General features: G+C 48.4%; 1 protein-coding gene and 1 pseudogene across 19 annotated transcripts in view; one reads left to right on the top strand and one right to left on the bottom strand.

Annotated features, from left to right (window-relative positions):
• DNAJB6 (DnaJ heat shock protein family (Hsp40) member B6) overlaps window positions 1-26,503 on the top strand; it is a 60,062-nt gene that overhangs the window by 6,671 nt on the left and 26,888 nt on the right. For 4 of the 19 annotated variants that reach the window (XM_059711323.1, XM_059711326.1, XM_059711321.1 and 1 more), the window contains exons 2-5: window positions 10,828-10,920; window positions 13,485-13,594; window positions 15,627-15,686; window positions 16,496-16,606. In XM_059711323.1, the coding sequence (XP_059567306.1) occupies window positions 10,856-10,920; window positions 13,485-13,594; window positions 15,627-15,686; window positions 16,496-16,606 (346 nt within the window). In that variant the 5' untranslated portion in view covers window positions 10,828-10,855. Of the gene's footprint in view, window positions 1-10,827; window positions 10,921-13,484; window positions 13,595-15,626; window positions 15,693-16,495; window positions 16,607-18,517; window positions 18,688-19,504; window positions 19,906-26,503 lie in introns of those variants that run through there. The other 15 variants (XR_009454675.1, XM_059711322.1, XM_059711316.1 and 12 more) reach the window with 9 other exon arrangements.
• On the bottom strand, window positions 24,806-25,182 carry LOC132242575 (large ribosomal subunit protein eL33-like; annotated as a pseudogene).

The raw sequence follows: 26,503 nt of genomic DNA, 5'->3' as shown, positions 1-26,503 counted from the left end.
CCCCTACTGGGGATGTGCCCGCAACCCAGGTACGTGCCCTTGACCGGAATCGAACCTGGGACCCTTCAGTCCGCAGGCCGACGCTCTATCCGCTGAGCCAAACCGGTTAGGGCGCCCCAGGGACAATTTGTATGTTAGCCTTTTATATATATACTAGAGGCCCGGTGCACAAAAATTTGTGCACTCTAGGGGGATGGGGGGGTCCCTCAGCCCGGCCTGTACCCTCTGGCAGTCTGGGACCCCTCGGGAGATAACGACCTGCTGGCTTAGGCCTGCTCCCGGGTGGCATAGGGCAGGCCCAATCCCTAGGTGCAGCCCCTGGTCGGGCTCAGAGCAGGGCCGATTGGGGAGTTGGGGCACCGCCCCGTCATGCACAGAGCAGGGCAGATTGGGAGGTTGTGATGTCACCCTCAGTCACGCTCAGGGTAGGGCCGATTGGGGGGTTGGGGCACCGTCCCCTGTCACACTCAAGGCAGGGTCGATGGGGAGGTTGCGGCGCCACCCCCTGTCACCCACAGAGCAGGGCCAATCAGGGGGTTGGGACGCTGCCCCCGTCACACACAGAGCAGGGCCCATCGTGGTTAGGGCGCCGCCACTCTCACACACAGAGCAGGGCCCATGGGGGGGGGGAGGTTGGGAATCTCCCCCCTATCAGGCACAGGGCAGAGCTGCTCAGGGGGTTGGGGCCCCGCCCCCTGTCACACACAGAGCTGCAGGGCGATCAGGGGGTTTGGGCGCTGCCCCTTGTCACGCTGATCCTGGTGCCAGGAGGCATATTACCCTTTTACTATATAGGGTAGAGGCCTGGTGCATGGGTGGGGCCGGCTGGTTTGCCCTGAAGGGTGTCCTGGATCAGGGTGGGGGTCCCCACTGGGGTGCCTGGCCAGTCTGGGTGAGGGGCTGAGGGCTGTTTTCAGGCTGGGAGTGACTGAAGTTCCCAACCGCTCCTTTTTTCCTTTTTTTTTTTTTTTTTATTCTGGGCCAGCTTTAGCTTGACGCTTGGCTCCAGCTCTTAGGCCTCCGGCTGAAAGTAGGTTTCTGGCCTTTGCTTACAATGTTGCGAATCTGCAGGGTGAAGTCCGGCGGTATTTGTTACAATGTTTCTTAAACTGCCCACTCAGAGGCCTGCAGCCGCAGGCGGGGAACGTTGGTTTCCTCCAACAGTCCTCCGTCACTGAGGCAAGCAAGCCTCATGTTAGTTTCAAGCTGCCTGGCTGCCAGCCGCCATCTTGGCTGACAGTTAATTTGCATATCTCGCTGATTAGCCAATGAAAAGGGTATCGGTCGCACGCCAATTACCATGTTTCTCTTTTATTAGTGTAGATACATACCTATTTGGAGAATGTGAGTGTTGAATGGGCAGGGGTGGACCCTAAGAGTTAGAGGGGTGGTTATTTACTAGCAGATTGGGAAGAGAAGTGCTTCCTGCTTGGTGAGTCAGCTCTGCTGAGAGGACAGACTTCTCTGCTCCCGCAGTCTTAGGCTGAAATAGAACTCAAGGGAAAACCAGTCCATGCTCATTGTGGGGACAGTGAATGGCTGCGGGCATCTCCTGGAGGGGAAACTAGATTAGGGTTTGTAGAATCTAGCAGTTACTGGTGTGCAGTCACATTTTACTGCTTTGCTGATTGGGCTTGGTTACTGAAAATTTATCTTGCTTTCTAAGTGACTGCAAGGTGCCTGTTTCAGATGCAGATGCATAGGCTAACATGTTAATGGGTGAAATAGCCTTTTTTCAAATGGCCTAGGAACCCTCCTTTACACAAGTTCATGAGCATTACTAATCGGTAGACTGCCGATTAGGTTGTGCTTGGTAGGTTGTGCTTGTATGGGCTTCTGTGTTCTCTGAGCCCAGGCTCACAGCATTCACCCTAGCAGATTGTGGGCCTGCTCTGTGCTGGCCTTGAGCCCTTACAGAGCCCTGAGTTGCTCTCGGTAATGTTGGTAGAAGCAATATATTGACTTAACACTCTTTTCTGGCCCTAGCAACATATGACGTCCAGCGGGCATCCTATGTCAAAGGCTGATGAGTAGACACAGTTAATGCTTGGCTTCCACTGGTCCCAACAAAGTCTTTGTAAAGTTTGGTTAAAAAAAAAAAATTCAGAAAGGCCAACAGCTAGATGGAAAATGGACCACGATCAGCAAGCAGTTTGCAGGAAGCACTTGAACATGAGGAATTGTAGGACAGTCAGATCAGGCCCAGGTCAGTAATGGTTTCTGAGGGCCAGGAATTTGAGGCTAACAGTACAGGCCAGAATGGGAATTAGTGCAATCTTCAGACCACAGGTAGGCAATGTCTTTTTAAAAAAATGATGTGTACATTTTAAAAAGTTGATTTTAGAGAGAGGAAGGGAGACGGGGGTGAAGGGGGGCAGTAGAGAAATATGAATGTGAGCAGTTCAATGCCCCCTGCCTGGGATTGAACTCACATGTGCCCTGACTGACCTTGGAGTGGAACCCGCAACCTTTGGGTGCATGAGATGATGCCCAATCAAGTGAGCCAGGGCTATGTTTACATTTTTGATGCATAAATTTCTACAGCTTACCTATAGTGATGAAGAGGGCAGCTTGCACTGGAGTGCCTAGGTCAGTCTGTCTGTCTGGGCTCCTTGCTCCCCACTGTTGTAATGCTAGACCGGATATCCCGCGCCTGGGCCTCAGGGTTCCTGTTTCTCCAGGGAGAAAGGAGGACAGACAGCAGTGTTCACTCAGTGCTCAGGCTGGTACTCGACACAGTGACATAGTAAGGGCTCAAGTATTAGCCATGTCAGGACACGAACATTCACTATGCCCTCTGCCCCATGGAATATTTGTCATTTCAAAGGGGGAAATTGTGGTCTTTATTTTTTTCTGAAATTGCCCTGCCAATTCCTAAGCCATTCGAGGGCTTCTGCAGTGTAAGTTGGGTGTGTGGGTTTAGTACAGTGATGGCGAACCTTTTGAGCTCGGCATGTCAGCATTTTGAAAAACCCTAACTTAACTCTGGTGCTGTGTCACATATAGAAATTTTTTGATATTTGCAACCATAGTAAAACAAAGACTTATGTTTTTGATATTTATTTTATATATTTAAATGCCATTTAACAAAGAAAAATCAACCAAAAAATGAGTTCGCGTGTCACCTCTGACACGCGTGTCATAGGTTCGCCATCCCTGGTCTAGTACCTACTTTCCAGTCCCCAATTATTTCTCCTCTACTCTCACATTTTTTGTTTTTGCTTTTGAGTGTATATATGTATTTTTTATTTTGATAACTTAATCTTACATTCTTTGTTTTTCTATTTAAGTATACTTGACATGCAACACTGGAGGCTGGAGGTGTACAGCATGTTGGTTGATACATTTGTATACCACAGCATGATTACTACAAGAGTTCAGCTAATACCTTTAATGTCGCACAATTATATTTTTGTGTATTTTTTGTTTCATATGTTTTTTATTTGCCAAAGTTAACTTTTCCTGCTCTACCAAAAGTTGAAAAAATAAGAGCAATACTAACTTAAATGACTCCAGTTAAGTTCATTATTTCACTGATTCAAGTTGTGTAGTATCTTTATGACTGAACAGAAAACATGGACAGAATGACTTTAAAGCACGTTTCAGATAGTGACCAAAGAATTGACCGCCAGGCCAGTAGGTAGTGATGGTTTCCATAGAAGTCCTGATAGAGAATTATTGACTAACGGAGTGAATAATGGTTATGGTGATAAACAGCAAGGACAATTCAACCCGAATATTCATAAATTTGCTAAAGCCTTCTAAAGAGGAAAACCTTTGGAAGACTTAAGGCCTATCTATAAAGTCTTCGTGCACCACTGTTACAGTGCTGAGTACAGCATACACCAAAATGGCCATTGATGCACAGATGGGCCTTTAAAAAATATATATTTTTATTGATTTCAGAGAGGAAGGAAGAGAGAGAGAATGAGAGAGAAAAAACAATGAGAATCATTGATCGGCTGCTTCCTGCACGTTCCCTACTAGAGATTGAGCCCATACCCCCAGCATGTGCCCTGACCTGGAATTGAACTGTGACCTCCTGGTTCATAGGTTGATGCTCAACCACTGAGTCACACCAGCTGTGCTAAAAACATTTAAAAAACTCCAGTGTCATGTGTGATGAAGTATGACCATTATACTGGAGGCATTTATAAGATAGAGTCCACATAAGGAAGGTACACAGTGCTTGGGGAGGCATTCCAGGCAGGATGTGGATCAGAGCATTGCCTTGTGTGGAGTCTGCAGGTGATGGAACCCTTTTACACTCAGGAAGGTGTGGGAGGAGTGGGGTGTTGATTCTCTGCAGAAGAGTCAGTCTGTCCTTGGAAGGTGCAATATGTAGTAGTTTTGGGAGCACCCTAAGGAAGTTTATTTTAATCCACATTGTTGCAGTAAAAATAACTAGCATTTGTAATTTGTGACTTTTGTGGGTCTTACAGTGTGCCCATTAACAAATCCATTTTTTAAAATGTAAAAAATAGTAAAGGAGATAAGCATGTAGAGGAAGAATCAGACCAGAAATTGGTAAAACCTACTAAACTGTAGGGAATTGGAGGGTTTGAATAATTGACTTGCCTAATGTGTGGTGTTGAGTTGTTTGGCAGTGGTGTGGCTGACAGATGTGAGGATCTAAACCAAGGCACGGGAAGCTGGTGATTAACAGGTAATTGGTTATGGAGGTTGCGGGGAAGGGCAGATCTTAGCCATGCCTAGGTTTCTGATGTGGTCAGCTGCATGAGTGGGGTGACGTGGATGGCACGCAGAGTATAGGAGATCCTGGTGGGTGTGGCTAGCACAGGAGCTGTGGTTAGGAGGCTTCAGACCATTGGCATAGGAAGTAAAGATTGCGTAGTTGGGTTAATTGCTCCCATACTGTTATTACCTATTGCCCTTGTTTTTTTTTTTTTTTTTTTTTTTAAATATACTTTATTGATTTTTTTACAGAGAGGAAGGGAGAGAGATAGAGAGCTAGAAACATCGATGAGAGAGAAACATCGATCAGCTGCCTCCTGCACATCTCCTACTGGGGATGTGCCCGCAACCCAGGCACATGCCCCTGACCGGAATCGAACCCGGGACCCTTCAGTCTGCAGGCCGATGCTCTATCCACTGAGCGAAACCGGTTTTGGCTGCCCTTGTTCTTTGTTGCTATTTTTTTTTTAATATATTTTATTGATTTTTTACAGAGAGGAAGGGAGAGAGACAGAGAGTCAGAAACATCGATGAGAGAGAAACATCCATCAGCTGCCTCCTGCACATCTCCCACTGGGGATGTGCCCACAACCCAGGCACATGCCCTTGACCGGAATCAACCCGGGACCCTTCAGTCCGCAGGCCGACGCTCTATCCACTGAGCCAAACCGGTTTCGGCTCTTTGTTGCTATTTTTGTCTTACACCTTTTTTTCTGCCTTTCGGGCTTTAACTGAACACTTTATATGATTTTATTTTTTGTCCTTAGCATTTGTTACACAGGTAGACCCTGAGATATCAGGGTTATCAGTAAGGTGACCACCACAGTAAAGGGAGCATAATCTTTTTGCTGTGGAGGGTCTTGCTTTTAGCTTACAAAAAACACATCTGTGAAGCACTATGATGTGAAACAGCACAATGAAATGGACTTCTTAAACTTCTACGTGGTTGTCAGTTTGCACCAATGGAGTGTACATGGACGGAACACTAGCTTCCTTCAAAGTATCTTCTAAAAGTAGATATTCCTAATTCCTCCCTCCCTGCCTGTCATTGTCATTCACTTCAGTTACACACAAGCAAATGGATGCGCACACAAACCTATATAATCGAATAATTGTTATTATTTGCGTGAACTGTTACCTGCTGATCAATTAGGAATAAAAAAAGATTTTACTTTTTTGTTATCCTCAACTGAGGGTATTTTTTCCATTGCTTTTCAGAGAGAGGAAGGAAGGAGGAGGGAGGGATGGAAGGAGGGTCAGACATTGATGTGAGAGACTGGTTGCTTCCCGCACAAGCCCTGACCCAGGAATCAAACCTGAGATGCTTCGATGCTCAGGTCAATGCTCTAACCACTGAACAACACCTGCCAGGGTGAAAGATGTTATTTTCATTCACTTATTCTTTTTTTAAAATATATTTTTTATTGATTTCAGAGAAGGGCGAGGGAGAGAAAGATAGAAACATCGGCTGCCTCCTGCATGCCCCACACTGGGGACCGAGCCCACAACCTGGGCATGTGCCCTGACCAGGAATCAAACCGGGACCTCCTGGTTCATAGGTCAACACTCAACCGAGACATACCCTCAGGGCCCCATGTCCTTTTGACATGGCTGTACTTGTTTGTTTTGACTTATTTTTAATTTTTCACTTTGAAATATCTTAGATTTACAGAGGAGTTGTAAGAATGGTACAAGGGTTTTCCTGTGTGCCTTTTCACCCAGCTTTCCTTACATCAGCTTATGTTAGAAATTAGCATCGCTACTGGATTGTTGACTACAGACTGTATTCATATCCCATCAAGTGTTCATGAATGACCTTTTCCTGCTCTAGGAGCCAGATGGCATTTAGTAGTCTATTCTTAGTCACTTCCATGCTGGTACACTTCCTCAGTCATTCCTTGTGTCTCTTGACCAGGCCTGTAATTTTTGTAGCTTCTTTCCTTGCCTGACCCATGTCCTAGACTCTTCTTGTATCTCTTCTGCCCCAGAGGTAACATGTGCAGGTAACATGTCCAGTCAAAGGGAGAGACATTCAGATGCACACTGTCTTGCAGCAGGGAGCACCGGAGTCCTGCACTCGCAGGGCAGCTGGTTTGTCCAGTGCTGTGGGTGATGCGTCTGCTTATTATCCGAGCAGCTCACCTCCACTGAGAGGGGCGGGTGCTCTTAAATCAGCCGGCACCTGCAGTGTGTCAGGGTGGTGATGCAGGTGCCATTGAAGATGGAGGAAAGGGGAGGTGTTTGAGATAGTTTGCTGGACACTAGACAAAGCTGAATTAATTCACTTTGTATATGGAGGTGTAGCAGTGGTGGTGCTGGTGATATTTCCAGTCATGCAGTTTGGAAGCTCAAGGTAGAATTTGCTAGAGAATGACAAGGTGGGACCTGTTGGGGGGCGGTCGACAGTTAGGTTTAGTCATGTTCTATTTGAGATGTCTGTCAGATGTCCAGATGGCTAAGTCAAGTAGCTGTCTCTATTAATGTGATGTGCCCAAGAGAGACCTAGGATTGGACATACAGTTGGGGAACCATCCTATCTAATAAAAGACAAAAAGGGTAAGTAACTACCCCTGCTATGCTTCCCATTGGCTAATCAGCGAGATATGCAAATTAACTGCCAACAAAGATGGCGGCTGACAGCCATGCAGCTGAAGTGAGCAGGAGGCTTGCTTGCTCCAGTGATGGAGGAAGCCAAGGTTCCCCGCCTGCCGTGGCCCAGCTCTAAGCTCCGAAAGCAACAGCTCCAAAAGCAACAAAGTTTCAATTATAGAAGCTAAACAAACCCCAGATACCTGCTTTCAGCCATCCGTGGCCTCAGAGCTGGGAGCGCCAGTGAAGGCAACAGAGTTTCGATTATAGAAGGTAAACAAATCCCAGAATAAAAAAGAAAAAGAAAAAAAGAGGCTGGGGGCTTCAGTCACAGGCCAGCCTGAAAGCGGCCCTCAGCCCCTTACCCAGACTGGCCAGGCACCCCACTGGGGACCCCCACCCTAAAGGAGGTGCAGGCAGCCTGAAAACAGCCATCAGCCCCTCATCCAGGCTGGCCAGGCATCCCAGTGGGGACCCCCACCCTGAAGGGGGTGTGACCAGCTGCAAACAGCCATCATCCCCTCACCCAGGCTGGCCAGGCACCCAAGCGGGACCCCCACCCTGATCCGGGACACCCTTCAGGGCAAACCAGCCGGCCCCCACCCATGCACCAGGCCTCTATCCTATATAATAAAGGGGTAATATGCAAACTGACCCTAACAGCAGAAAGACTGGGAATGACTGGTCACTATGACACACACTGACCACCAGGGGGCAGACGCTCAATGCAGGAGCTTCCCTCTGGTGGTCAATGTGCTCTCACATGGGGGAGCTCTGCTCAGCCACAAGCAAGGCGGATGGCTGCCAGTACAGTGGTGGTGGTGGGAGCCTCTCCTGCCTCAGCAGCGCTAAGGATGTCTGTAGCTTAGGTCTGCTCCCCGCTGGCAGGTGGACATCCTCCGAGGGCTGCCGGGCTGCCAGAGGGATGTCTGATTGCCAGCTTAGGCCCAATTCCCCCCCCCCCCCCCGGGGAGCATGCCTAAGCCAGTAGGTGGTCATCCCCTGAGGGGTCCCAGACTGCGCGAGGGCACAGGCCGGGCTGAGGAGACCCCCCCCCCCCCCCCGTGCACAAATTTTTGTGCACTGGGCCTCTAGTTGCTAAATAAATGCTATTTGAATAATGGGAGTGCCCAAGCTTTCCCAGCAGGCAGGCCTTTTTGAGGGAAGTGAGCTGGCAGGAAAGGCAGACCAGAGACTGCCTCGACCAGAAATCCCAGTGTGTTCAGGGTTTTGGAAAGTCAGACAAAACAAGCCCCGAAAATGTCTCTTGGATGCTAATGGGGGAGGCTGGCTCTTGACTTTAAATGAGAGGATGCTTCAGGTGTTGTGGGAGCTGGCCAGGGTTGGACAAGGCCGTAGAGAAGGGTCAGCATTGGCAAAAAGGGTAGCAGGGTGCGATTTTGGACTCTTCACCAGACAATGGGTCTTACTGAGTTCACTTGAATTTTCCTCATGGAGTGGTTTTCGTTTAGGAAGAAGAATAGCACCAGCCTTGGGGGGCTGCCTGTGTCCAGTTGACCATGTTCACAGGAGTCCCCTGGGGCAGGAATCTCCCAAGGGGGTTGGTTGGTGATTGAGCAATCAGGTACTCACCACCTGTTATGCAAGGCTTTCTGAGTTCTGCCCATCTTCCCATGGCTCTACTGACTGCCTTGAGGATCTGGCTGCCATAGACCATGATCATTTGCACAGACATTGTGCTTATTACAAATACTAGAGACCCATCACACGAAGAGATTCGTGCAATAGGCCTTCCTTCCCCTGGCTGCCGGCACCGGTTTTCCTCCGGCACCCGGGACCCAGGCCTTCGCTCCGGCTGCAGTGGAGAAGCCAAGCCTCTTCAGTCTTCAGTCTTCACTCAGGCCGGAGCCTTCAGGCTTCGCTCTGCGCCTGCATATGCAAATTAACCGCTGTCTTTGTTGGGTTAATGTGCATACGCATCCTTATTGGCTTGTGGGCGTAGCAGAGTGACACCAGTTTGCATGCTTCTGGGAACCATTGGGACTTAGAGAACCTGGGTCTGGGCTTTGAAATGGTAGCAAAAATACCTAAGCATGGCCTCTTGACACACCAGATGATCTCTGACCACATGTGGCTCAGGTGATGGTCCAGCTTAGGAAGTGGGAGGTTTGTGCAGAGGTCTCTCTCCTGTTGTGACAGTGGGCTGGCATCATTCCCTGTCTGTCACTGTTAAGATGGCCTGCAGACCTGCGGCAACAACAGCTCCAAGTGAACGCACCCGAGTGTCTCCTTAGTCCTTGGAGCAGAGCTGAAGGGATGCTGGTTTTCTGCTGCTTTCTGGCTGCTGTTGCACTATTGTGGCTGATGGCCATGTTTTTAGTTCCTGAAGATTTCAGGTTGCTGTGCCTCTGGTCATAAGAACTGGCTACCTCTTGTGTGGGTAGTCATTTCCAGGTTGAACTTAACGTTCTCACTGCTGACCACTGTGTTTTGAATGATGTAACTACCAGTGAGAAAAACTTCTATAATTGTTGGCTCACTCCATATCTCTTAACTGATTGCATTTAAAACAGTTTCTCTAATATCTCATGTTGAACATATTAAAAAAATGGAAAAAACTACAGTGAACAACCTTGGACTCTACTTTAGAAATATTTTACTATTCTGTTTTTAAAAAATACATTTTTATTGATTTCAGAGATGAAGGGAGAGGGAGAGAGAGAAACATCAGTGATGAGAGAGAACCATTGATCGGCTGCCTCCAGCACACCCCCTCCTGGGGATCGAGCCTGCAACCCGGGCATGTGCCCTTGACCAGAATCAAACCCGGACCCTTCAGTTTGCAGGCCGACACTCTATCCACTGAGCCAGACCAGCGAGGGCCATATTTTAGTATTATAAGTGGCAAATTTATAGTCTGTTCTGTTACTGAGTTTAACCATTTAATATTTGGAACTTTCATTAGTGTATTTGAGGTTATACATTCTTTTCTGAATTTCACGTTAGTTGTTCACACTGATGGCCCTTAAAGATGGCCCCCTTTTCCCTCCCGGGATGTGGGGAGGCCAAGGTGTGTGGTTCCATGCTGTGGATCTTCTGGTCGGGGCACTCTTCTTCCTGGTGGCCCCAGTGTGCTGCCCAGTGCCTGACACAGGACACAATGAGGCAACAAGCTTCTGAGTATGTTGAGGTGAGAAAGCAGGATGCTCGCCAGGGGCCTGTTAGCTGCTGCTCAGGTGGGCACCACGTCTCTGACAAATCACCTGTTTTATTTTGTTTAGGTTGGCGATTTTCAACTGGTGTGCCGCAAAAACTTTTAGAAATGCAACACCAGACTATTTAGTCAGGGGCACTCACCTCTTTTTCCTTAGATTGTCAAATAAAAACATGTCAGCAGCCAACACTGTATGGCCGTCCAGTGTGAATGAATCGAAGTTACACCTATTTTCTTTGTCACGTTGGCAAAAATATATGTTTTGGTGTGCTGCAGAATTTTAGTAATTTGTTTATGTGCCATGAGGTAAAAAAGTTGGGAAATCGCTCTTCCTTGCCCTGATGTCACTCACCCTGGATTTCTAATAGCAGGACTCGTTCCAGCAGCCTGTAAAACATGGTGGATTACTATGAAGTTCTAGGCGTGCAGAGACATGCCTCCGCCGAGGACATTAAAAAGGCGTAAGTAATTGTCTCTCTGAAATCGTCTGTGCGGTTGGACAGTATAACTCTGTGTTGTCTATAAAACGGCATTCAGTGCAGTACAACAGTCTTTGTTTGCATGCCCAGATTGGGGGTGAGGGTGGGATTAGGTCGCATGGTTTTCTCTTCCTTCCCTTGGGGCAGTGGATTCTGTTTCCGCTGGAAGTGGGTCAGAAGCTTCCTGAGGATGTGAGATAATCCCGAGAGCCTGGCATTGGACTTTGAAATGGAGTTGACTTGGAGTGTGGTGCCACAAGCATCCTGTGGGGTCGTCTGAAAATCCCCATCGTTGGGGACCGCAGCCTGCACCTCTGACCGTGACGTGGATCATTAGATGTCTTGTTGTTGTTTTTGATAATTTTTGTGAGCTAATTTGAGCGAAACTGACAGTGATTATTGGGAAGCAAAATCTTAAGGGATTGAGAAAAATGCTCCTAATTTTTTTTTTTGAGAGAGGTAAACATTGATTTGTTGTTCCACTTATGCCTTCATTGGTTGCTTCTTGTATGTGTCCTGAGGAACCCACAATCTTGGCATATTAGGCCGAAGCTCTAACCAACTGAGCCCGGCCAGGGTATCATAGATGGTAACGTAAAAGATTCAGTTGCCTATGAGCATGGGACGTCAGGGTCCCAGGATGACAGATACAGATTTAGAAAATGCTAGTACTTTTAAAAGGAACAAGATGTTCCCATTTTGTGCTATGCAGTTGAATGAATAAATATTGACAGACTTGATTTAGCCATATTTATTTTAATATATTTTTATTGATTTCAGAGAGGAAGGGAGAAGGGGGGAGAGAGAGAAACATCAATGATGAGAAAGAGAATCATTGATGGGCTGCCTCCTGCACACCCCCTACTGGAGATTGAGCCTACAACCTGACATGTGCCCTTGACTGGAATCAACCTGGGACCCCTCAGTCCACAGGCTGACGCTCTGTCCACTGAGCCACACGGGCTGGGGCTAGCCTCATTTATTTTTAATGAGGAAAATTGCAGCCATGGGTGGTACATGTTCTTAGAACAGTCCATTCTTAGAACTCATCCTCGTTCATGTGAGACAACTGGGAAAACTTCTGTGTGAGGCTTACAGGTGTGTGGCTGTCCTCCCCCTGAGAAAACCCACAGCACTGTGTGTGCTCACAGGCCCTCCTCGTGGTGGCCCTGCCCTGCTGCTCAAGCCCAGGTGGGGAAGCCTGAAATCCGAGTGGAAACACAGGACACTGGACACTCCGTAGGCCTTGACTTGACATGCAGTTGAGCCCACCTGCGTGGGTGCATTTTCTCATCCGCACACGGCTGACTCGGCTCTTATCTCCAGTTCTCCGTGTGCTCTGTCATTTCTTATGGAGGGTTGAAGCCCTTTAAAGGGATGGGTCTGCTTCTCCATGATCAGATCCACGGTGATGTGAGAATAAAGCCTCATGTTAATAACTTGCCACATGTTAAGAGGATTACCAGGTTTTTGTTCTAGTCTTAGATTTTTTTTTTTTTTAATTTGTAAATGTATTTTTACTGATTTCACAGAGGAAGGGAGTGGGAGAGAGAGAGAGAAACATCAATGATGAGAGAGAATCATTGATCGGCTGCCTCCCGCACACCCCCCACTGGGGATTGAGCCCACAACCAGGCATATGCCCTGACCGGGAATCAAATCGGTGACCTCTTGGTTCCTGGGTCAATGCTCAACCGCTGAGCCACACCCGGCTGGGCTCTAGTCTTAGATTTTAAAGGGCATGCTCCCTCCCCATTTAATGTCCTCACACTAAGTATATGCTGCTTAGAGTTTAGCTAGTATTAGTTAGGATTTGTTTGTTTGTTTTGTTAATCCTCACCTGAGGATATTTTTCCATTGATTTTTAGAGAGAGTGGAGAGGGAGGGAGGGAGGGGAGGAGGGAGGAAGAGAAGCATCCATGTGAGAGACATCGATTGGTTGCCTCCGGCACATGCCCTGACTGAGGCCAGGGATCAACCTGCAATCCAGGTACATGCCCTTGGTTGGAATTAAACCCTTGACCTTTCCATCTGCAGGCTGATGTGCTCTAACCATTGGGAACACCTGCCAGGGCAAGATATTTTAAAATTTAAAAAGCGCATGATTTTCATGTTACTTGACCCTTTGGAACTGTGTGACCTTGGCCATAGGCTCGCCTTCAGAATGGGATGGCTTTGAGGAAGACATGGACTACATGACTGCTGTCGCTGAGACGGCCTCCCTGTGAGGAACGAGAATGTGAGGGCAGGAGGACAGTCATGCGGCAGCCTCTTAGTGCTCAGTGAGCAGGGCCGCCTTTCACAGTGCTCTTCTCAGCCTCACATCTGAGCCCACGCTGTGCACACTTTGTCCTTGCACAGTTAACACTTTTCAACCGATAGAGATAGTGTGTATTACGTTCTCTCGGTTTTGGAGCTAATTAATTTGGTTCTGAATGAAAAGGGGAGTTTGCAGCTCTGAAGCCATTTTCTTGTCTCATTCTGTTTCAGAGCCTATTGGATTTTTGGACTTTGGTTGTGATCAATACCTTTTTACTCTTTTGAAGGTATCGGAAACTGGCGTTGAAGTGGCACCCAGATAAAAATCCTGAGAATAAAGAAGAAGCGGAGAGGAAATTCAAACAAGTAGCCGAGGCGTACGAAGTGCTCTCCGATGGTAAGTGACCCCATGGCGAGACCTTACTGGGCAGTGGGTGCCCAAGAAGACGACGTTTGACTTTCCTCATAAGGTTGGACCCCGGTCGGTCGAGAGCATAGGTATTGAGTGCTAATGGAATTCAGGTCCATTCGCCTAGTTTCATGAGTCATGCTAAAGCTTAACCAATCCAATTCATAGTTCTTGGGGGAGAGGAGATGTGCCTGGGTTCTGGGGTAGTGGAGCTCTATAAGGAAGCCAGAAAACCACTGGTCAACCTTGCAAGGAAGCAATACTAGATAACCTAGTGTGAGTCAAGGTGGAGGCATTTGAAAGGGTAGAGGCTGATTCACTGACCACGGGGTGGATGCCTGCTCCACGTGTCTGCATAGGTCAGGGTCACTATTGAAAGTCATTTTTTATTTTGGAACAAACCCCATTTTGCCATCAACCATGTCAGCAGTTACTGACATGGGAGCACTTTGTTGTATCCATTAGTGTCTCCTTTATTTAAAGGAAGGCCCAGGCATCTAATTTCACAAGTAACTTCTGTTACTTATGAAAGCACAAGAACACGGATGCCTGTCAGTCATCTTATAATGCAGCATTAAGGTCTTAAACTGATGGTCCAGCTTTTGAGCTGGACTAACATGAACCCAGGAGACCTGTATCTCATTTGTGTGCTAACCCAGACCTCTCAGACTTGTGGGTTTCCTAGGCCAGGAACATTAGACAGTGAGTATTGAGCTCAAACTCGAAATTCGCAGAAAGAGAATCTTTAAACCCCCGTAAAAACTTGGTTGCCCTCTTTTTATTTCTCAGAGAGGAAGGGAAAGGGAGAAAGAGGCAGAAACAGACTGACCCTACAACTCAGGCATGTGCCCTGTCGTTTAACTATTGAGCCACACCAGCCGGGCCTCTTTTTTTTTAACGCTTCTTTCTTTAAACAATTGATTTTTAGCCCTAGTTGGTTTGGCTCAGTGGATAGAGTGTGGGCCTGCAGACTGGAGGGTCCTGGGTTTGATTCCGGTCAAGGGCACATGCCCAGTTGCGGCATTGATCCCCAATTCCCTCATCATTGATGCCTCCCCCCCCCCCCCCCCCCGCCGTCTCTCTCTCTCTCCCCCTCTTCTCTGAAATCAATAACCAAAAAATTAACAACCACCCCCCGCAAATTGACTTTTAGAGACAGAGGAAGGGAGAGAGAAAAACACAGATGAGAGTAACATTGATTGGCTGCCTCCTGCATGGCCCCTACCAGGGATCAAGCATGCAACCTAGGTATGTGCTCTGACTGGGACTTGAACCGGCGACCTCTTGGTGCATGGGTCGAGGCTCAGCGACTGATCCACATCAGCCGGGCTTGTTGCTCCCTTTTTTTTTAATGGAGTGTACAGTTTTCATGGTCTCTTATGCAGCCTTGAACCCCAGCCAGGCTGCTGGGAGCCATCTTCACAGGCACAGTTATTGTTCGTACCAGGACTCTGGTTCCCAAACCTGGCTGGGAGTAGTTTGCTCCTGTGCCTGGTTTCCCCACAGCCCTGCATTTATTTCACTGCACCATTTTGGAGAACACGTGGTGGTGTATTAGAAGAACCTGCAGGGTTGCTGTGTAAATAGGGCTACATTGTCGTTCTTTTCACCCTAGAAGGTGATGAGTACAGGAAAGAAGCATGTCATGAAAGCCTTGGCTGCGTTGTCGGTCAGGGCAGATTCTTTTTCTTGCTTTCATCACTTCTAGGAATCATTTTGTAATTTGGTGGTGATATGATATAATGTATCACATGTGGTCTTTCTGGGTGGTAAAGGGATGTATTTAATGTTTATAATCACGCTTTAAACTTCATAATTAGTTTCCTGAGTATGGAGAGATGTACTTAGATTTTCCCCTGTAACCCCCTTGTCATTTAAAGTAAGCTGGTCCCAAATCCTTATCACTCATAGTGAACAAAGAATTGTGTTGGTTTTTGACTTGGAACTTGGAAAACTTTATCTATTGGACTTGGATGGGACGGGAACTTGGTTTTATTGACTTTTCTTTTTAAATTTACAGCTAAAAAACGGGACATCTACGACAGATACGGCAAAGAAGGATTAAATGGTGGAGGTGGAGGTGGAGGTATGTAAATGTTGATTTTTCTTTCTGGCAACAAAAGGTTTGGAATTTGTTAGCTCGCCGGGAAAGAGTCAGGTTTCAATAAGTACAGATGACGACCCCTGGGCTGAGTGGGAGCAGAAGGACATATTGACAGCGTTTACATAGCCTACTGGGAGGCTTTTGTTAGACCAGACATGAAATATTATATTGTGAGTTTGTAAACCCACATCATTACCTGCTTTATGTCAAAATATCCTTAGGGATTAAAAATAAATCTACTAGAAAACCAAAATCACTGGCTTTGGTGGTAAGGCTAGACAGGTGTATTTTTATTTTTTTATTCTCACCTGAGAGAAAGAAGAACATCGATTGGTTGCCTCTTTTACATGCTACAACCAGGGATCAAACCCAGAACCTGGGCATGCGCCCTGACTGGGAATCAGCTTGTCATCTTTTGGTGTATGAGAGAATGCTCCAGCCGACACAGCCACCTGGCTAGCACTAGACAGGTATATTTTAGATGAAAAGTTTCTGTAATCGTCTGTGGTGTACATTTAGAAATTGAGGCTCCAAACCAACCCTAGAAAGGTTGAGAGTAAATGTGGACACACTTGGTTTACATGAAGTTCCCAACAAAAAATAAACCTGGTGAGAGAGAATGTGCTGATGACACATTGAGAGAAGGTGGAAAAGGAAGGGCAGGCACACTGCTGAAGTCCAAACGCATGTCACCGAGTCAGGGCGGGGCTATGTTTTTGAATGTTCTGTGGACAAATGATTGCCTCGAACAAGAACTGATAAGCAAGTATGCTGTGCTTGTGCAGGTGGAATTAACTTCGACAACCCGTTCGAGTTCGGCTTCACATTCCGGAACCCAGATGATGTGTTCAGGGAATTTTTTGGTGGAAGGGACCCGTTTTCATTCGACTTCTTTGGTAAGTTTATTGTCAGGGTTGCTGTCTACTTGGTGTCACCATGACTCACAGGAGGACTGGTGGTGCCTTTTCTGTTTAACACTGTTGTATCTCGTCATCTAACTTGTCATTTAGGAATTCTAATGGTCTCTTTCCTCTTTTGGGGGGGTTTTTCTGGGGTTTACCTTGCACGTTAACGTAACGAAGGTTTTTATGTATTCTTTCATAATTCACTCTTTTTGCCGCCTGAATTAGACAGTGGTCTGTGCGCAGGTGCCCAGGCTTGGAAATGCTCTCCTGTTCGTGGGAACTGAACTCTTGAGTGTGGTTCTGATGGAAACCCGAGTCACAGCGCCCAGTGTGGAAGGAAGACCTTTGATCTCTGCTGGCTCATGTTCTCAGTGCGGTGTGTGGGGTGTGTGGTGGTGAGTCAGGACTGCACAGCGACCTTGGTCCAGAGGATGGTGTTTCTGGAGGAGCCGGGCTGTTCCTGCTGTTTCAGAGCCAGAGGGTGGCTTGTCCCATCATCTCTGTGTCCAGGAGTGTCTGAGACCCAGGTGGTGCTGGGGACACTTGTTAGCCAGTGTGGTGGAGCGCTGGCTAGGTGACCAGGAGGCAGGGCACACTTCCTCCACTGTCATTTTCTTTTGGCTCATTGAGGGGGAAGCACATCCTGTGTGAACCCCGTTCTTCCTGGAGCCTGGTTGATGGGACCGAACAGCCCCTGCCTGCCCTGGAGCCACTCGCTGCTGAGGCTGGTAGGTGCAGGGCCGACGGGGATTCACAGAGACTTCCTTGTTCTGCTGTGATGTGGCTGCTTGTAAGAAGATAGCTTAAGTGATGTCTGTAGAAACGTTTACTTAGGAGCCTTTGATTGACAAATGGAACAGTGAAAGCAAAGCAGAGGAATGTTCGCAGGTGGGGCCCACGGTGTGGTTCTTTTGAAGACATGCTGTAGTTACTGCTATCTTAACTATCAAATGTGGCTTGGACTGCCTCCCTGTGAGCCAAGGGTGGGGAACCTTGTTTCTGCCCAGGGCCATTAATATTTATAACATCATTCTCAGGCCATACAGAATTATCCTCATAACAAATAAATAGCCTGCTCTATTTTGTCAAATATTTAATCAACTCACCCCTGATGCCTTGGCAGGGCCACACCAAATGATTAGGCGGGTTTTATGTGGCCTGCGGGCCCGATGTTCCCCACTCCTGCCTTAGGTGAATGTAATTATCCTCTGTGTATCAGCACAGACCTTAGCAGGTGTATTTTGGGGAGCAGGCAGTGTTGGGTAACGTCCTGTGTTAGGGCTGGACCTGCCCTTTTGCCACCGTGGGCTTGGTTACACCAGGTGTACCAGGTGGATACAGCAGAGAAGGAAGGACCCTATGAGCCTGGGACTTCTTCAGCACGATTTGTGTTTCGTGATTTTATTTTTTATGTCTCATGATTTTTTAAAGAAAAGAGTGGAAGGGAGGAGGCCTGTGGTAATGAAGTGTGATCACAAGGAGATTGGGTTCTCCTTGGGAAAATGTCTGATAGGCCAGTCCAGGCTTCCTCATTGACGTGATTTTCTCTGAGCAGTTCTTTCTAGGGGAAAGGAGATATAGAGATGATAATTAGATGTGAATAAGTATCATGCCGTTTTACCCACCATAGCTGTTTTAATCTCCTGACTTAGATCTTCCAAACTGTGAGATTTGTGTATATAAAGAAATCTTTATGTGCCTGTGTGTTTCATTGAGATGGTTATAGATTGTGGACACGGCACATTTTGGTCGCAATTTCTTTTGTGGGTCTCAGCCTAGTTTAGGAGGTGGCCGGTCCCATTGCCATTCTGGACTCTTAGGCAGTGCTCACATGCTAATGCCAGGACTGCCAGGTCCCCATGTGTGGGGTGGCAGTGACACCTCTTCAATCCATTCTTATAGGTGTCCTAGGGGACTTCCACTTTCAGGCGGTCAGGATTTACACGCAGGAGGAGCTGCTGCACGGCTGCTGCATGTTCGGAGTGACGCTGCGGCCTGCTGGCGGTACGTGCGGCGGACAGCACAGCCATAGATGGTTATCAGCACCCGCCTCCTGGGGACTCGGCCCTGTCGTAATGCCCATTTATAGCAGCACATTATCTGTTTGTTTCGATTTTCACATGACTTTTTCTCTCCTGTTCTGGCTTCCAAAATAGTAGATCAAGATCTATTATAAGACATTCCGAACTGAAGTTATTTGTCAGTTATTAGACCTCACGTGTGACTTAGACATCCCAGGTAGAATGGAGGGTGAAGGGTGTTGGACAGGCTATAAGCAGTTCTGTGCCTGAGGACCAAGCTGCAAGGATGGTCACTGACAGGGAGGGCTTGGGCCTGGTCCTGCTGGCATCGAACCCTCCTGGAGGGGCAGGCGTCCTCCCGGGAGAGGAGGTGGAGGCTGACTCAAACCAGCATGCACAGGCGGTGCAGCCCAACTTCTGAGGCACCAACTTGCAGCTCTCCCCATGCACGGTCACAGAGACAGCCCTACCAGAGCGTTAATTGGCCCAAGGAGGAGCTCTTGATCGGGGACCATCTTCATTTCTTTTTACAGGGCACTCAGTAAACTGATGCTCTCACAGAGAAGTCACGGCAGGACTCAGTGTCTGGGAGGTCTGTCTGGGTGTAGTCTGACATTCATTTGCTTGCATTCTCATGTCGGAAAGCCCAGGCCAAACTTGAAAATGCAAAACTGTTTCCAGAGCCTATTCATGTCAGCATATTTTCCTTGCATACTGACACTTGTCTTTGTGGTGAGCCCTAGTGATTGAAAAGGCTAGTGGAGGGTAATACGGCCTGTAGGCCTGGGAACTTAGCCTTTGGAGGAAGCTAATTGTGTCGCTGAGCCCGGTGCCCGGGTGGTGCAGTGAGCGTCACTTTGCTCTCCAGGGTTCGAGGAGGTGGACAGTGAGGAGCTGGAGCCCAGGGAGGAGCTGGAGCAGCCTGGCGGGGACCAGCCAGCGGAGCACGCCCCGAGCCAGGGGGACAGTGACACACTGGAGGTGATCTCCAGTGAGGAGCTCGAGGGCGTCAGTGAAGATGAGCTGAGCGAGGGCTGTAGTTGGGGCCAGGCCGAGCTCCCGAGTGAGGAGCTGGAGTTCCTATCCAGCGAGGAGGATGAGGCCAGCCTCAGGGCCGAGGAGGAGCAGCTCAGCGAGGACTGCGAGGAGCTGTTGAGCGAGGACAGCGGTCCTGAGCTTGAGGTGCTGCTGGCGACCCCGGGATGGGACAGCCAGCTCACAGAGGGCCGGCCCTGGAAAGTGTACCTGGAATAAAGAGTTTCTGCTACTGCTATGTGGTTGAAGCACATCCTTGGGTCCTTGGTCAGACACCACGGCGCTGGTGTGGTGACAACTGAGACGGGGGGGCCAGTGGGGGTCTGGGAGCGGCTGTTGTACGTGGGTCTTTTCTAGTGCCAGGGCCAGAACCACAGTGCCGGGGGCTGGGAACCCAAGATCAGGGCCTGCGGGGGGCTGTGAGGGGAGTCCCCACCAGGCCTCTGTAGTGTCTAGTGGCCTCAGCGTCCTCGGCATGTAGGTGCCTGCACATCATGTTTCCTCTCTGCAGGTTTGTCTCTGCAGATTTCCCCTTTGAATAAGGCTGCTGGTGACAAGGGTGAGGGCCCACCCTGATGACCTTTCCAAGTGAGGTGACCTTACCGGTTCTGGTGTCAGGAGTTCAGCCTAGAATGTTGTCTTCCTGACTGTTCAACTCAGAAGCAGCAGATTGAAAAGGAGATGGAGGGGAATGCTTCAAGTGAAACCTGCTGAGAGAAATCGGGAGCCAAGGCAGTGCCACATGGGCACAGTGGGGGGAAGGAAGCTCAGGAGTGACCTATACCTGCGTGGCCCCGTCTGAGACACACGCGTGGAAGACGGCAGTGCGACACAGGCCAAGGAGAAGTGTTAAAATGAAAATTTCTTGCGAAGTCCATGGTCGTGAGTGAGGAGCAATGAGGGGGAGCAGTGCCCTCACCTGTTTCTCTCACCTGTGGGGTGGGAGTAGGCCTAGCAACAGAAAGAAGGTTGCACATGTGAGGATGTGGAGCTGTTTGAAAATAGTTAATTTTCAATTAAGATTATGCTGGCAAATGAGGGTGGATGCTGTGCGGATGATGTTCAGTTGCCTTTCAGTTGCCAGTGTGCACTAATGTTTCCCAGTCATTCGCTCCCCTGACACTCCCCTTCTCCCCCAAATAAGGAGAGGGATGTTTCTTTGGGAAAGGTCTCTCATCCTGAGAAGAGGCTGGTTCCTGGACTGCGGGATCAGGAGGGGCAGCCACCCCAGAGCATAGCAGGCATGTCTGAGTCTCTGGCCAGCCCAGCCCTCTGCCTTCTGCTGTTTCCTTTCCCCTGGGGGGAGCCAGCACTGGTCTAGGGCTGGTCCTCATTCTTTTCTGTAGTTTGCAGGTGACCCCGGGGTCACAATTTTCCTGAGTCCCTTGTAGGTAGGCTTTACGCATGTCTCTAGTGGAGTTTTGGTCCCTCTGGTCGAGGGAGCAACTTCCTTCTGGAAGGTGGTGTAGGTGTCCTATGGCTCAGGTACAGGGTGAAGGTAGACGCGAGGGCAGGAGGAGGGGACAGAAAGGGCACCCACAAGATGAGATACATGGTTTTCCTTCTGTGAGGAGGTCATTTCTGTGGGAGGCAAGTTCATAGAGCTCATTGGGTCCAGCGCCTGCATCTTGGTTCCTTGGATAGATTTTTGCAAATCTTGGAAAATACAGTGCTGCAGCCAGACCTAGGGTATAACCAGAATCTCTGCTTTGTAACAGAGGTGCTATGGGAAGCAGGAAGTGGGTTTACTTGTTTGGCCAATACTGAGCCTGCTGCTAAGCGCTAGGCAGCCCTGGGCCCACTCACCTGGGGCTCCAATGAATGGCTGATTCTGGATTTGCTTCCATTTCTGTTTGTTTACATTTCTTCCAGACAGGTCCTCTGCTTCGGAATATATAAGAAAGGACACTTGAAAAATGAGTTGTACTTGTAGTTGGTGTTACTGGCATTAGCGGGGGTTGCTGGGGTTAGCTGGGAGAGCTCGTGGGAGTCTAGAATTTCAGGTGTTTGCCTTTTCTGAAGGTTGCTGTGTAGCTCAGCTTTGAGACTCGAGAATAGACTGAACCCTCTCCTGTTCGATTGTTTTGTTGTCCTTTGTGCCAGTGCTCTGTGTGCTTGGGCGTTCCTAGTGTGGGCCACATGGCCTGAAGCCACGCCTGCGGGCTTGTCTGCTGAGGACAGTGGTGCTCCTACTTGGTGTGGCTTAGAGCACCTGATAAGAGTGGGTTTCTCTTCAGTGCTCTCCAATACTGAATTGTGGTAAAACTTTAGAAAATGTATGGATGGGTTGAAACATCTTTCACTCATACAGGTTTTTTTTAAGGATTTTTGTGTGTATGTGTTTATGTAAACATTTGTCTTTTGTCTTTTGTGCCTAGTTTTTTCATACCATTCAGCTCAGTCTAGATTTTGTGAGAAGTTTGACTTAGGCTGTCAGTTAGTTTAGTACAGCCATCCTCCTTTATTTGCAGGGGATTCCCAAACCCCCATGGGTGCCTGAACACAGCACCAAACCCTATATGGACCATGCTTTTGTTTTTATACATGCACATCCTATCTATATGTAAGGTTTCATTTATAAATTGGGCACAGTAAGAAATTAATAACTAAGAACAGTTGTAATGATATACTGTAATACAAGTATTGTGTACAGTCTCTCTTAGAATTTCCAATGTATGTAGGACAGTGTGGACATGCTGACCTAAGGGGTGATCCGTGTCCCGAGTGGGACAGAGCGGCATTTCATTATGTTTCTCTGAACAGCATGTGATTTAAAACTTAATAATTGTTTGTTTCTGGAATTTCCCTTTTAAATCTTCAGGCTGTGGTTCATTGTGGGAAACTGAAAGGAAAGAGAGCAAAACCTCAGATAAAGGGGGGGGATTATTGCACTTTGCTAATATCATGGGCCCCAGAATAATATCATTACTAAGGAAACTTGTGAAATGATCAAGAATACTTTCTCCCCCTAGACTCTGTATCAGGGTTCTCCAGAGAGAACAAAGGGTCTCTGTCTCTGAAGACCTTTAGTGGAAGCAGTTGACTCCCATGAATCTGGTGTGTATGTTTTCCCCCTTCCCTTCCTTCGGGCGTCAGATGTGTAGATGTGTGTATTCCACCACGTCCCGCGTGGTTCAGGGTTCAGGATCTGGAAGAGGGGCCGCACACAAGTGAAAGAGACGAGACGAGACAATAATTTGGAAATTGGGGGGCCAGGCGAGAGCCCATCCCAAGAGGATGGACTCCACTTGTGCTCAGGCCATCCTTTTATTCAGTTTGGGATCCACCCATAGCCCTTAGGCAGGCAAGTTCTAGTAGCAGACTGGACTATCTTTATCAGACCACCTGGTGGGGAAGTTGCTTCAGCTACCATTGTCTGGGAAATTCCAGAAACAAACAATTATTAAGTTTTAAATCACATGCCGTTTAGAGAAACGGTCGGTCCCACTCACGACACGGATCACTCCTTTGGTCAGCATGTCCACACTGTCCTACATACATTGGACATTCTAAGAGAGACCGTACACAATACTTGTATTACAGTATATCATTACAACTGTTCTTAGTTATTAATTTCTTACTGTGCCCAATTTATAGGTGGCTTTCCACAATCTGGAGACAAGGTTGGGTCCTGCAGAGCTGAGGTTCCAACTCAGTCCAGAGACCACCAGGCTGGAAGATGGGGTTGCAGTTAGGAAGCCTGTAGGCAGGAGAGTCTAGGCTAGGGTCAGCCTTTGGTTCTAATCAGCCCTTCAGCTGATTGATTGGGTGAGCCCACCCACATTGGGGAGGGCAATCTGCTCTGATGAGTCTACTGATCTAAATATCAATTTCATCCCAAACAGCCTCAACTTGACATGTAAAGTTACCATTACAAGTCCACCCTGTCAGTTTGGCATCCATGCTCACCATCTCCTTAAACTGTACTTGCCACCATGTAAAGACACTGGCAAGGTCATCTGTCCTGCAGACACCTAGAGTGCACTGACCTTGCCCCAGTAGGAGGTGGGGCCTTGACTTCCTTCTTTCTTCCCCTTGGTTCCCCGTTAGTGGCTGTATGATATCAGGTCTGTGTTGTGCCTTACACCATACAGGGGACAGGCAGGGAAACAAAGATGCTTGCTTCTTATTTACTGATATGTTTGCACAAACTACATTCCTGACAAACTCAGGAAGGAAGCTCATGGCAGTTAGTTCCTCGTTTCTGTGTCGGTCCCATGGGTGCAGCTGGTGTGGGGGCTGCTTCCTCCTCCAAGCAGCTCCCCTTGCCCTGGTGGGCGGGGCAGGGCATCTTGTACACAGTGGGGGAGGAGAGGACATGGCAGCACATTTGGTCATTTTCATGTGTCTTGTTCAAATTTATTTTTGAAATATTGTGTGATATTTATCCTTTTTAACCTTAAAAATAAGATGTGTACTCCGTGTAAGAGTTAGGAACATGGGAGTGAGTAGAAAGGAGGCAGGAAGGAATGGCCTTTGTCTTACTCCCAGTTGAAAGGCACTGGCTAACATTTTTCAGTTACTGAAACTGTGATCTGTCCATTTATGTTCTCTTCTGCCTTTTACTAAAGCTTAAATGCTATGCCCACGTAAAAATCTGCATTTAAAATACCCCATTTCGTTATCTCCTTTATTGGAAATTTAGGTTTTCAACTTTCACTATAACATTTTGAACTCTTAGTGCAGTAAGTTATCTCTGTTTGAGGTGAGCTGTGTGTTTGTGTGTGTGTTTTTAATGATTTTGGAGAGGGAGAGAGATAGAAATATCAGTGATGAGAGAGAAACATGGATCGGCTGACTCCTGCGCAAGAAAATGTCACTGAAAAGCCACTTACTTTACTTTCCTAACATACTTGTAACCCAACTTTTTTTTTTTTTTTTAATATATTTTATTGATTTTTCACAGAGAGGAAGGTAGAGAGATAGAGAGAGTTAGAAACATCGATGAGAGAGAAACATCCATCAGCTGCCTCTTGCACATCCCCCACTGGGGATGTGCCCGCAACCCAGGTACATGCCCTTGACCGGAATCGAACCCGGGACCTCTCAGTCCGCAGGCTGACGCTCTATCCACTGAGCCAAACCGGTTTCGGCTGTAACCCAACTTTTTTTTTTTTTTTTTTCTCACAAGAAAACAAATCCATTTTATTTATTTTCAGTGTTTAAATCCTTGAGGGGTACAGCATTACACGGATTCTGTGTCCAATAGCCTTAGCAGGAAGGTTGCTTCGGAATTTAGCACGAACCATTCCACTGTTTCCATGAGCACGAGTTACCTTTCCCCAGATTACTCTGGTTTTGTTTGGTTTGCCACCAGGAGTCACCGTGTTGTTCTTTGCTTTGTACACGTAAGCACATCTCTTGCCTAGATAGAATTCTGTTTCATCTCGAGCATAAACACCTTCAATTTTAAGAAGCGCCGTGTGCTCCCTCTGGTTCCGGAGACCCCCGCTTATAGCCAGCAAAAATGGCCTTGGACCACAGCCTTCCAGACATATTGGTCCTTATAGAAGTCCTGTTCCCAGCAGGCCTCCACGGGGTCTAAGATGGCGGAAAAAGGAAAAAGCTGTAACCCAACTTTTGAAGTAGTTTTTCAATAAGGTGATTTTATAGTGATGGAAGTCTTCATTTAGCTCAAGCATGTCAAACTTGCGGCACACAATGAATATTTTTGCGGCCCTGCCCTTATAACAGTAAGAAACATTCTAATAAAAATTTTGTAACTTCATTTTTACAATATCCTGTTGTATAACTAGAAGCCCAGTGTACAGAATTTGTCCATGGGTGGGGGTGGGGGGTGGGGGTCCCTCAGCCGGGCCTGCACCCTCTCCAATTTGGGACATCCCTCTTGAAGTCCCAGACCGCTGGCTCCTAACTGCTCACCTACCTGCCTGCCTGATCGCCCCTAATTGCCTCTGCCAGATGCTCCTATCTGCTCCCCTGCCAACCTGACCTCCTAACCACTCACCCCTGCCAGCCTGATAGCCCCTAACTGCTCTCCTCTGCCGGCCTGATAGCCCCTAACTGCTCTCCCCTGCGGGCCTGATCGCCCCTAACCATTCTTCCCTGCCAGCCTGATCACCCCTAACCACCTCTGCCTCAGCCCCACCACCGTGGCTTTGTCCGGAAGACATCCGGTTTAATTAGCATATTACCCTTTTATTAGATTACTAGAGGCCTGGTGCACAAAAATCTGTGCACTCGGGGGGGGGATGAGGGGGGGTCCCTCAGCCCGGCCTGTGCCCTCTAGCAGTCTGGGACCCCCCGGGAGATAACGACCTGCTGGCTTAGGCCTGCTCCCGGGTGGCAGATGGCAGGCCCAATCCCTAGGTGCAGCCCCTGGTTGGGCTCAGAGCAGGGCCCATTGGGGAGTTGGGGCGCTGCCCCGTCATGCACAGAGCAGGGCAGATTGGGAGGTTGTGATGCCACCCTCAGTCGCGCTCAGGGTAGGACCGATTGGGGGGTTGGGGCACCGTCCCCTGTCACACTCAAGGCAGGGTCGATGGGGAGGTTGCGGCACCACCCCCTGTCACACACAGAGCAGGGCCCATCAGGGGGTTGGGGCGCCACCACTCTCACACTCAGGGCAGGGCCGATGGGGAGGTTATGGCTCTACCCCATCACACACAGCAGGGCCTGTGGGGGGAGGGGGTTGGGGAGCTCCCCCCTATCAGGCACAGAGCAGGGCTGCTCGGGGTTGGGGCCCCGCCCCCTGTCACACACAGAGCCGCAGGGCGATCAGGGGGTTGGGCGCTGCCCCCTGTCACGCTGATCCCAGTGCCGGGAGGCATATTACCCTTTTACTATATAGGGTAGAGGCCTGGTGCATGGG

Source organism: Myotis daubentonii, chromosome 10 (assembly GCF_963259705.1).
Source record: "Myotis daubentonii chromosome 10, mMyoDau2.1, whole genome shotgun sequence".
In the NCBI taxonomy this organism is placed as follows: Eukaryota; Metazoa; Chordata; class Mammalia; order Chiroptera; family Vespertilionidae; genus Myotis; species Myotis daubentonii.
The sequence above is the reverse complement of the archived record's forward strand: the minus strand, read 5'-3'. Positions and strand labels throughout refer to the sequence as shown.